The sequence below is a fragment of the Sorex araneus genome, chromosome 5 (assembly GCF_027595985.1).
Source record: "Sorex araneus isolate mSorAra2 chromosome 5, mSorAra2.pri, whole genome shotgun sequence".
Taxonomy (NCBI): domain Eukaryota; kingdom Metazoa; phylum Chordata; class Mammalia; order Eulipotyphla; family Soricidae; genus Sorex; species Sorex araneus.
Genome location: NC_073306.1, coordinates 202,464,170 through 202,477,163, shown reverse-complemented (window position 1 = coordinate 202,477,163; position 12,994 = coordinate 202,464,170). Strand labels below are relative to the sequence as shown.

Sequence of the window (12,994 nt, the reverse complement as noted above, 5' to 3'; positions counted from 1 at the left end):
TTTTTTTTTTTTTTTAAGAAATCGGCTTTCCTCCAAATTGAAATCTTCATTCTAGCAGCTAAGTAGATGAGATGTAATCCTCCCTGATGATGATAATAACAAATGAAAAAAAATTGGAGAAGTATCAAACTCTGCATATGGTTCATAAAGTGGTGGAAGTGCTTTCCAGAATCTGCAATACAGAGCTGAAGGATGCAGAGTGGAAAAAATCCTGGCAACCAGGCAATATTATGCCTTTTAAAATCTGTAAATTCTCATAAAATATGGTGCATATGAATACATCCTTTCCTGTAATGAATGTATTCTTGCACTATATAATGCAAAAATGGGATTCTCATGACTTACTTTTAATGTATTTGGACTAACAGTAAGATTCTCCTGCACTGTTTTTACTGAAATGTATAGCTATCAGCTGAGCACAGATTTTTGGTGTGTGGACTGAATGTCTTCAGATTATTTTCACTTTCTTTTGTTACTTATGAGGACATGTGGTGGAGTTAAGAAAGGAAGGATTTTGAAACATCACAGAAAATTTACAATTTGTTCCATTGTTTCTAGATCAATGATGTTTCACATATAAATCGACATACCTGTAGCATGTTATGTCTGTAACATTTTGTCTGTAATTGAGAAGGCTGTACATATAAATGAACATGTTATGTCTGTAATCTACCTTTCACAGCCACCAAAATATTTAAACTCTCTCATCTTTCCATCCATCCATCCATCCATCCATCCATCCATCCATCCATCCATCCATCCATCCATCCATCCATCTATCCATCCATCCATCCATCTATCCATCCATCCATCCACCCACCCATCCATCCTTTATCCTAGCAGATAACAACTATTCAGCAAATCTTAGATCATCTCTGAACCCTTTCTGTTTGCAGCCCAAACCTTTTCTTCAAAGAACACATGAAACTGAACTCAGTACTTGAAAGTAGTTATACTGGGGTCCTGGGTTTAGATTTGATTTTTAATGGTTATTTTTTGTATATTCTTGGGAAAGTTATTGAAGTTCAGGTTTTCCCCTCCTTACCTCAAATGTAGGTAAGCATAATCATTGCACAGGGTTATCATGTGTAATGAGGGAAACACTGTGGCACCAATAAAGAATGGTTATTGTCGATAGCAATAACAACGGAAGGGACTCAGAGGGGCTGGAGAGATGTGCTCACTGGGTTTATTGTATGCTTCGAATTGGGAGGCCTGGGTTTGAGCACCACACAGTCATCTGGACGTTGCCAAGAGTGACTTCCAAGCACATAACCAAGAGTAACCTCTGAGCGTCTGTACGTATGGTCCCTAAACCCAAACCCAAGAAATTGATTTTTATGGTGTGTGTGTGGGGGGGGAGGGCACGCCCAGCAGTGCCAGGACTTATTCTTGACTCTGAGCTCAGAGCTCACTCCCGATGGGCTCACAGGACCATATGGGGTCCTGGGGTTTGAACTTGTGTCAGCTGTGTATAAGGCAAGTGCAGTACCAATCATACCAGCACTTTGGCCCCCCAAAGAAATTGATTTAAATAGAGTTTATGAGAGCTTTACTCCCATTATGAACAATGGTAATAATATATTTCCCAGGATTTCAAAACTAGTTTAAATTTATAATAGACCATACACTGAGTTATGAATAATATTCATTACACATTGTCAGAGAAATAAAACCTAATTTTCTTTTCTGGAATAAGGTGGATACAAACACTAAAGACAGCTTAGTTATGGGAAAGCATAGATGCAAAAAAAGTAATACTCTGATTTGTACTTTTAATGTTAGAATTTTCTTCTTTGGAAGACCTATGATTAATTGATTTCCTGGATGAAGATCTCAGGATGGTCTTCTCTCTTTCCACATAAGTTCATTAGTTTACTGATTTGGGGGTTCTTGTTTGAAAGAGGCATTTGAGGTTTTATTTTATTTGTAACTAGCAATACTTTAGCTTCATGGAAATACATGTCTGCTTGTCATTTATATATATTATATCCATTAGTGTTTGTATTATCAATGTAATTTGTCTTTGTGAATGGACTCATCCAGATTCTGCAGTTTATTCTCAGATTTCTAGTACCTGCTATTTGGAGAGGCCTTTATTGTGCACTGGCAATATTTATAAAGAAGGAGAAATGATCAGTGCCCTCAAGAAATTTGTGCCCTTGGGGTTAATTAAAAATTATGAGCAAATATATAAGCCCAAGTTATTGAAGGATGAATTATTTAATTCCTTCAAAAACAGGAAGTTTCTAAGTAAAGCGCTGGAAAGTTGGTGATCTGGCTGTGAAGACTGGACTAGACTTACCACAGAAATTCTTATTTTCTGTGGGGGAAGCAAAAGGATATTCTGTATATTTACAGTACAGATTCATGTAAAGGATGTTTATAGATTAGGGCAGAACTGCTACGTGCTGAGCATTAAAACTATGAGAGTAGAACTATGCATAAACTGAAAGAGACGCTTTCCTTACATACTGTAACTTTTGATGCCAGGTAAAGAGTCACCAAGAAGGTCAAGTGTTCCTTATTTATTTTGCTGTGGGTTTTTCAGCTGTGGTCAAATGAGGATTTAAAATAGAAATTTAGGGCTGGAGTAATAGTACAGGGGGTAGGGCGTTTGCTTTGCACACAGCCAAACCGGGTTTGATTCCCAGCATTCCATATGGTTCCCTGAGCACCCCCAGGAGTAATTCCTGAGTGTACAGCCAGGAGTAACCCCTGTGCATTGCCGGATATGTCCCAAAAAGAAAAAAAAATAAGATAAAATAGAAATTTACAGTGGTGGAGGGAAGAAGACCCTCGGGTAGAGAGTGTGATGTAGAGATGAGATATGCATGAAACCTTATCATGAACAATACTGTAAATCACGGTGCTTCAAAGAAAAAGTTGGATACTGTATATTAGAAAGGGTATGAAAGTATGGCAGAAAAAATGAGTCATAAAGAGAGATGTTCAGTGATATTTAGGGAGTTGTAGTACAGTACAGGACTGAGATATGGTTTATGTTATTATTAATTTATATACCAGTGCAAGATCTTCAGAGTAAATTTCAAATACTCACAAGGAAAAATGAGTTCAAATATATTATATTTAGATTTAGTGGAATGAAGGATGCACTTTTGTTCTATAGTGAGATCTATAGAGAGTATATTGTGCTCATATGAAAAACTAAAACCAAGGGTGGAGGCATGAGTTGTAAGGATCTTTGGATAAAATTTGGTAACTCATTAAACTGCAGGCATTGGAACCAGTGGTTCATTTTGGTCAGAGATATGATCAATGAAGCTTCTGTTTAAGGTTAAATAGTTTAGAATGACTATAACCTGACTACATAGGTTAAAAAGAGGGTTAGAGATCCACTGAAAGACCATGTGCTTTAACTCCAAGTAGAGAGTATAAGTATTGATTTAAAAAAGAAGTATTGGTGATTTTAAACTTGACAGTCAATGCGATTGCTATGTTAGTGGTTAAAAAGCATAGAATGGGAACGATGAATAGCGGGGTTCATCTGTTCTGTCTGTGGATTTCAGGATTTCAAAATAAGTTTGTTCTGTACTACAGTGTAAGTAAATCATTCGTTTACTTAGAATGACTTGACCACAGCAAAAATACTATTAGCACTTGCAGAAATCACACTTGAGATTTTGATCAAATGAAACAAGTTAAGGTTACCTGGGAACCATTTTATGAAAGTGGTTATGAGATTTTACCGTCCAGGTTAGAAGTTATTATTCTATAAATAGAAAAAATAGAACCCAAATACATCTCTTTGGGGTATTTGGTGAAAAAAGTGTGGGGTGTGTGTGTGTATGTGTGTGTGTGTGTGTGTGTGTGTGTGTGTGTGTTTTCATTGTTTAGCATCAATACCAAAGAGTAGAAATAACAGAGGGAGAGCCTTTGGCTTTATTTTTGGAAAAAAAGTGGTCAAAGGATTTGAGTTTCCTTGACAATGGAGTAGATTGCTTTGTGAGGTAGTGAATTTTATATTGTAAGAATTCAAAATTATAGTTGGACTATAATTTGGTAAAACAATTTTAAAGTATTGATATTAAAATTTTGATTTCCTGTACCTTTGAGGTGTCATAAAGGTTAGTTATATTGGATTTTGAAGATCCAGAACATCTTACCTTTGTGACTGTAGTAGTGATGGGGAAATGGAAATGGGAAAAACTATGATATTTGTTAACCTTTTTGTTCTTAAATTATGAAAGAGAGCTGAAATATATTCTGATAAAATTATAATGATGGGGAAATGGAGTACAGTCCTTCCATCTTCCCATGTTAGTAGAACCCTCCCCATTCCTCTCCATTGATCTCTTCCCCTTCTTATTTTCTCTTTTCCTCTTTACTACTTTTCCTCTTAAGTTTTGTTTTCCTTCCTTCCTTTTTCCTTACAAAACAGAAAATCAGTTTTGTACTGGACATTTCGTTTCACTAAGTTCTAGGAATAAAGTGAGGAACAAAACAGACATAAAGCCAGCCCTAGGGATGCCCTTTAGTTGGGAGCTAGAGAAACATGAATGAATTGGATCAATGCTGGGAATATACAGGCCTATATCCACATTCAGGGATGAATGGGATCTGCCTTGGGAAGGCAGAGTGAGAGGGAGGGAGAGAAGAGGGAGAGTGGGTGAGAGGGAGAGAGAGACTGATAGAAGGGGGAGGCAGGAGGAAAGGAGGGGGAAAAAAAGAGTGAGAGGTCATTTAGAAGTGAAGAAAAATTTCAGTTAGAAGTGAGGAAGAAATTAAAGACAGAAAAATTTGACGTAGCAAATAGAGTGAGCTCTTTGGGAAAAAATGTAAGATAGGAGATACTTTTAAGATAAGATTGTTTTTTCACTCTATTGAGTGTGGAAGTATTGCTCCTTATGGTTTTTTATATTTCAGTTGATTTTGGCTTTATGGTCACCTTGAGTTTAGTTTACTACAGCATTTTCTTTAGTATAAATTAAGTTTACTACAGCATTTCTTTTAATATACATTTTCCATTTGTACTAATTTTGGAATTAACTATGATATTTTATAACTTTTTTGTTCTTAAATTATGAAAGAGAGCTGAAATATGTTTTAATAAAATAAAATGATTAATAGTAAAAGTTAGGTATAAAAACTGCATTTTTCATAGTTTATAAAGCTATAGATTTTATAAGAATGAAATAGGTTGATATTCAAACTAAATTACTCAAATTATATTGATATGATTATAGTTACTGTCTGTATTTTTCTTTTTTTTTTTTTTTTTTTGGTTTTTTTGGGTCACACCTGGCGATGCACAGGGGTTACTCCTGGCTCTACACTCAGGAATTACTCCTGGCGTTGCTCAGGGGACCATATGGGATGCTGGGATTTGAACCCGGGTCGGCCGCGTGCAAGGCAAACGCCCTACCCGCTGTGCTATCGCTCCAGCCCCATTACTGTCTGTATTTTTGCAAGATCCATATCTAAGCTAAATTTTGAATGATGAAAGTCTTACTCATAAAACAAAAATGAGTCCTTTACAAATTGTGAGTAACTTTACATTTAAAAAATCTTGAGGAAATTATTAAGTATGTACAGAGAACTTTTAAAATATAAATATTTTATGTTTATTAGACTCATCTTTCATGATTCTCAATTATGGCTAATTTTATTTCCTCTGTAATTTCATCCACTCTCCACTTCAAATTATTTTGATGAAAATATCAAAATCATATCACAGAAATATCTCAGAAATTATATTGAAAGATAACTTACCTTTTAAAACATGAGCAATAATAGTGATAATTCCTTAATTGTATACTTTTTCAAATATATTATTGCATTAAGTTTTTGAAAATCTAGTAATATATTTAAAACATTTGATATTGGATGTGAAGTGAAGGCATTATATTTTCAGTTTCCCTTCTAAGTATAGCGATTTGAATGTTTACCAGAAGCAGATCAAACTTGGCCAAAAGATTTTCTATTAAGGTGGGTGGAAGTCCTGCTATCTTCTAGTAAAGGACTTCTAAATTATAATTTTGGCTTTCTTCTCACATAAATACTATGTAAAAGTTTATGAAAGTCTGTCTTGAATAATAATTCACAGGAAAAACATGTTGGTTAGAAAATTGATTTGTTCCTAGATTAAATAATGGGGAAAATAAATTAATTATCTCATCCAAAGTGAGACAAATTTTGATTCGGCAATTTATGGAAAAGTTAATGAGTTATGGCAAAAATATTTTGCTGATAAGTTCCTGTTTTATTTGAGGGCCATGCTGTAATCTAATGAAGAATGCTTGCATCTTGACATTAGAAGATTCCTGTAGTGAAATTTTGTATATAATGTTTGATCATTTCAGGTTTTGTTAAATAAAGCTAATACATTTTTTAACAAAGATTGAAATGTGGGCAAAGTTTTATGAATATTGGTGTGTTTATTATCTAGTGCTGCCTAAGAAAAGACAAACTGCCTTGTATCTTCATATAATTTAGTATTTCCAGGGTCTTGATGGATAGTCTCACCGAACAAGAGGATTTTTCACTTGGGGGTTCTCTCAAATGAAAGCTGGCAGGCCTTCATGATCAGAGAACCTTTTGTTGTTGTTATTGTTGTTTTTGTTTTGGGGCCACACCTGGTGGTGCTCAGGGGTTACTCCTGGCTCAGCACTCAGGAATCACTGCTGGTGGTACTCGAGACCATATGGGATGCCGAGGATCGAACTTGGGTCAGTCAGGTGCAAGGCAAATGCCCTACCTGCTGTACTGTCACTCCAGCCCCATCAGGGAAAGTTTTCTTTCACATCTGATGCCTCATGTGGGAGGAAAGAAGAGCTGAGAGCTGGTCAGGCATGTCTGTCTCATTGGTTTTCTGGGGTTCCCACATAGGTCTGTGGCTTCAGGGTAGATACTTGACAGGAAAGCAGACTTCTTCTGAGACTCAGGAGGATTCAGAAAAGAGGAAAACTGTCTTCTGATTCAGACTTAGAACTCAGGGGCTGGAATGATAGCACAGTGGGTAGGACTGTGCCTTGCATGCGGCTGACCTGGGTTCTATCCCCATCGTCCTATATGGTCCACCGTGCAGAGTCAGGAGTAATCGCTGAACATCGCCGGGTGTGACCGCCCCCCAAAAAAAGTTTTTAAAAAAGAAGTCATATAGTGTCACTTTACCACTTGCTATTGTTCAAAAGCTAGTAACAGGTGAATTCATATTCAGAGGGAGAGGCATACATATTGGAGATACCTACCGTACTGGAATATTTTATTAATTTTACTATTACTGCATTCTTATTCTTTTCTCTCTATGGCACTGGTTATTTTACATTTGATCTTTTTCTTTGGCCAGGTTATCAAGGACCCTCCGCCTCCACCACCCCCTGCACCTACAGAGGTAAATGAGTGTCTCATAGTTAATGTGTACTTATTTTCCATATGTATGTAGGATCCCCAGATTTGATTGACTGCATCGTTGATAGATAACTATGTCACCCAGGTATTGTCTTTTGAAGATATGAAAATAAATTACTTTTGAATCTTCTTTTGATCTCTTTCATGTGCTAGAGAAATGATTCACATAGACTGTCCAGAGATTTGATTCGCCTCTTAAGCAATAGCATGGCTGGTAGGGCGTTTGTCTTGCACATGGCCAGCCCGGGTTCGATTCCTCCATCCCTCTTGGAGAGCCTGACAAGCTACCGAGAATATCCTTCCCGCACGGCAGAGCCTGGAAAGCTACCTGTGGCGTATTCCGTATGCCAAAAACAGTAACAACAAGTCTCACAATGGAGACGTTACTGGTGCCCACTCGAGCAAATCGATGAACAATGGGAGGACAGTGCTACAGTGCCACAGTGCTTTACAGCACTATATCTATTGTTCTGATGTTATGATTTTATTTACAAAATGCTAGAAGATAAAAGCTGAAAGTTGGAAGATGTTATGTCCTTCTCCGAAATGGCCATTACTTCTATTTTACTGTTAGCCAAAATTGGGTTAGTGACTTGAATATGGAATGTACTATTTCATGTATTATCAAAGCCTCTCAATTACCTTTTTAGTGCAAAGGCTGCAGAATTCAAATAAACACACACATTCAAGAATTCCATAATTATTGAAATATTGTCCTACTAGTTTAGCTTTCAAAATATGAAATGAGAGGCTGAAGAGATAGTACAATGTGTAGAGTGCTTGCCTTCTATACTACCAACCTGGATTCCTTCGTCATCACTGCATATTGTCCCCTGGGTTCAGCCAGGAGTAGTGATCACTGGGTCCAGAGCTAGAATTGAGCCCTGAGCACAACAGGATGTGACCCCAAAACCAACAAAATAAATAAATACGTCTGAAAAAATGGTGCATTCAAGAGAAACTTACGGTAATCTAGTGACATAAGAGAGATTCCTAAAATTGTAGAATGGAGAAGTCCCTCATATTCCTTAGGATTCCACTAAAATGTAAGCATGTAGGCATTCAAATGCCTCACATGTAATTTAAACCAGATTTGTTCTGTAGAAATGTATTATCAATAAATATGCTTGAAGTTGAGCTAATTCTGACTTAGTGATATTTTAAGAATTCACATATACCCAATTTATCTATGTAGGAGGAAGAAGAACCTCTCCCTAACAAGAAATGGCCAACTGTGGATGCTTCTTATTATGGTGGACGAGGGGTTGGAGGAATTAAAAGAATGGAGGTTGGTATTTTTAAAATAAATAGAATCTGCTATTCTGGAGCATTTATTTATACAACTAGTAAGTCATCTAGTAACTGTATTTTTCCCAATTCAACATAAGTCATTCTTATCATGTGGATTCTTTCTCGTCATTTAAAAACTGTTCAAGAACTGACTTCATTAGTCAAAGGACTGCATTGAGAAGATATCTGAATTTTAAAAGGCAAAACCCAGTTAGATATTTTCAGACTTAAAGTTGCAACAAAGCTTGTCTTTGGAAATGACAATGTAGTATTTGAAAACAATTGAAAAATATTCAATGGATATGTCCTTATCCCTAATGCATAGAAAGCACATTTAAGACTTTTTATTATTTTAAAAAAAAGCTTTTAGTTATCATTACGAGTGATCATAAGTAATACCAGACACAGTTTATAGAAAGTTTTGAATGGTGAGACTGCCCGCAGTGTATATTAAGATTGCAATTTAGTATTATACCTTTAAAATCAAACTAGGTCTCCTTCATACCCTAGAATATCCTTCAAACTTAGGGCCAGCACTGAACCTGCAAAAACACCACGGGCGGGCAGTACTCCTCCCCATAAGAAGTAAGGAGGGGAATTTCCTCACTCACTACAGATTTTATTAATAAATACACATCCTGGCATTTCCTCTTTATCTCGTGATCCTTCCATTTTTCTTCTCGAGCAGGAGTTTCTGTGTGTTTTGCAATCATTGCACATGCCTCCTACTGTCAGATTTGCTTTGTCCTCCTTAGTGCCAGCAGAAATCAATAAACTAATTAGCAAACCTCACAACTGTTCGGTTTTCCTGTTTTTATATATAGTTCAATGAAATTCAGATTCTCAAGGAAAACCTCTTTTCCGAATTAATTTCAGTGCTCTTCACAGTTCGCTTAGTCCTTCATCTGAGTAGTTATTTAGGTCATTTGATATTGATCCTCCCTTTCCTGACCATTCTGGACCTTACATAGCGCACTTATTTCTTGGGAGTTGCCTCTTTATTGCAGACAAACCCTTTGAGACAAGTCCCTTATTGCTGACAAGCCATGGGCGAGGCAGGTGCTTGAGCTACTGCTTTAACTCTTGTAGAAAAGATATCATATGATTTTGCACACCGGGTAGTGGGACTATCACCCAGGACACAAAGCATGGCAGCTTAGCTCTTATTTACCATGAAAGGAAGGTCATGTTCGTTCTGCTTGTGCAGTTCTGAAATTGAAGGGATAGGAAAGTAGGTTAGATGTTTCTATGTGTATAAAAATATTGTAAATTAAATTGTTACATATGGATATCTAAATATGATGTGTCACATCTTAATTTTAGTTTATTGAGCCTCATTCCAAAGTGTGTATGTAAAAAGATATATGCGAGGGGAAATAAAGATTTCACAGGATATCTACAAAGTGTTAGGAGCTTTCTCTGAACGGAGTGATTTTCAATATGTTATGTATTTCCCTATTTTTTCCTAACTTATTTCACAATAAACAGGCACTACTTTATATCTGAAATAAATTTAATTCTGTTTTGAAATCTGCACATGTAAAATACCATATGACAAGATAGGGATATTTGAGAATTTGAACTTTATATGAGTACATGTTCTTATTGAAAACACTAGGCACAATGCCAGGTATTTGTTATAGTCCAATATTCCAGTGTTTCAAAGATTGAAATCTTACTCTGAGTAAAAGAAAATATACAAACAAGCAAAAGAATACACCCTAATTTAAAAGAAATATTATTGGTTCATATTCAACACAGCCGAAAACTTGAGTGCATTTTTTAGTATCTCACATTTCAGTTTTTAAGAGTTATTAGATGTAAATATGTGTAACTATATTATCTATCCTTTTTCAGTTGAAGGCTGAAAAGGGTGCAACTGCTTTGAATAAATCAGAATCTATTTTAGCTTTGGATAATTTTAACTACATTGTAAGGAGTCTTTCATCCATGAGATGAAATGGATAATGAGGGAAAAATGATAAAGTATATGTAGGCATCTCAAAATCAAATCATAATAAATAAAAATTTATAACAAAATTTCAACAGAAATTCTAGTTTCTTTAAATTTTCTCAAACATAAAATTATTTAATCTTGGAGAAGGAAAATAGAAACATAGTTTGTTATAAAATCATGGCTATTCAAACTTAGAAAGTATTTCCTTTAAAAAATACCTTTCACTGGAAAAGTAAAATGAATTAGAATAACATTTGCCCTAAAGATTTTCTCTATAATTTAAATGTACTTAAAATCTCCATAATTCATGGGGATTTAACCTAGGTTGTTTTTTTCTTACTCTTCCTTTAAATTAAATATTTAAGCATTAGAGTAAGGGCAATTTGCAGAAAGCTGGAGTGGACCTGATGTTAGTAACCGCTGTTAACACAACAGACCCACATTACCTAACGACTTCAGTTGTGTGCTTCTGCCAGTGTAGAGTGAAAAAGTTTTCATTTCTCAATTCTGAAATTGTTTCTTTATGGTACACACTTCTAGTCCTCCAAATACGCTTTGAAAATGATGAAATTTTGTTTACCATGAAAACCAAGTAGCATTGGAAGAATCTGTTAACTAGGCACTGGTTTCTCTCCTCCCAGTTAGAAGGCTGAGTATTTTAAGTCTTGATTCTGCTAAGACTTCTGTTAGTAATCTATATCTTTTTTTCAAACCTTTTGGTTATATCATTTGTGGTAAAAGATGCTAACATTTGTATAGGGATACTATTTGGCTTAAAGGTTTTAGGAAAACTCTATCCAAGATTTTCAGGTTTTGGGACTGAGTTATAAAAGATCATGTTGTTTGAGGTGACGATAATAATGATAATGGAACAATAACTTCATGAAATACAGCAAATTGATTTAATAAATTTTCTTTATGCCTTCACAATTGTATTTCATAAGTATTATCTTTTGATAGCGAAGTTCCTAGAAATGCCACAGAACTCAAGTTCAACTTAGCTTTGGGCTTTTTATCTGAGAATGTACTGGTGATACTTAGAGAATGAATACAAGTATCTTCATTTCTGTGGGATCTGTGACAAATTCTGTGCAAATTCTAGGAAGTTTGAATATATATAAATATTTGTGCACAAATATATATAAAACATGTTAAAATTCATAATTTATGAATGTATCTAAATTTTATCTACTTGTATTTTTGTTTGGATTGGTTCTTTGAGTTTTGACACTCATGTCCTTAACTGTAGGTGTTCTGTTTTCCTTTCTGTTCTTTTTTTCTCTTAAAATTGAGACTTTAGAACTTCAAGAATATATATTCTGGTTTGAGACTTTTTCTTTTTAAGTTAAATATCTATACCTAAAGATTGTATAAATTTTATTTGGTCTAAATGGAGACAGTGATTTGAAAGAGAAGGTCATTTCTCTGGAAAGAAAGCCAACTATCTAGCTCTAAAGGTTTAATGGTGTTAAAACAGTTTTAATAACCTCATAAAGAACATTCTAGTACCACTGATCACATTGAGAGACACAGATACATTTTAATGACTCAACAGGGTACACTTGAAATTGAAAGTCTATTCTAAAATTGTAGTAAAAAGAGGTGAAAACATCTAAGTAAGCCTTATCAAAAAGCCATGAATAGTTCTTACTATGAATGGTAATCATCTCTATCCTTTCCCTCTAACTCAGATCATTAAAATGCTTTAGAGGGTATTTAATTTTTTTTCTTCTTAGAAAGTATTTAACTCTGGCGAACCACAGTATGGCCTGGAAAAGTTGTTGTATTTCCTTTTAGAGCTTCTCTTACACTAATTTTGCTATCTTTGGCAAGGTTTTTGGTGTTTGTGAATTCCACATTGTCCCTGACTTGACAAGAACTTTCTCCAAGGATTTTATCCAAGGACTTTGTCCTGCTTTCATGTCTGTATGTGAAAAAGTTTGACTCAGATTTGGCCCTGAGTGTTCCTCTGTTCACTGAAAAATGAAGAAAACAGTTCTTTGACCCTGTGGTTTTCAATATCCAGAATTCAGAGAGAAGGGCATTCCCTGGATCCCAGGAATTTTTCTTTACAAAGCAAAGTTTTATCAGATCTAACTTCCTTCATGAAAATTGATTTGATAAGTAACCATACTTCGATGAGTATGGGAGCTAAAAACAGTTACTTTACAAACGGAAACTTTACAAAAGCAAGGAAAAATTACATATAATTGTTTTACTTCCAAAGGCTTAATGTTTAAGCCATACTTTATGCCATAGTGAAACTTAATGAAAAGTTTGGAAAGGGCAATTAACTCCTTCATGTAAAACCAAGGCTACTTGAAATTCATTTATTCATAATTTAATAAGTAAATTATTCATTTCAGACTAGTTACG

The 12,994-nt window shown here is 35.2% G+C and overlaps 1 protein-coding gene across 2 annotated transcripts in view; it reads left to right on the top strand.

Moving 5' to 3' along the window:
- Positions 1-12,994, top strand: part of ANTXR2 (ANTXR cell adhesion molecule 2) — a 147,937-nt gene that overhangs the window by 73,280 nt on the left and 61,663 nt on the right. For both annotated transcript variants that reach the window (XM_055140639.1, XM_012934024.2), the window contains exons 13-14: positions 7,310-7,354; positions 8,567-8,659. In XM_055140639.1, the coding sequence (XP_054996614.1) occupies positions 7,310-7,354; positions 8,567-8,659 (138 nt within the window). The remainder of the gene's footprint in view (positions 1-7,309; positions 7,355-8,566; positions 8,660-12,994) is intronic.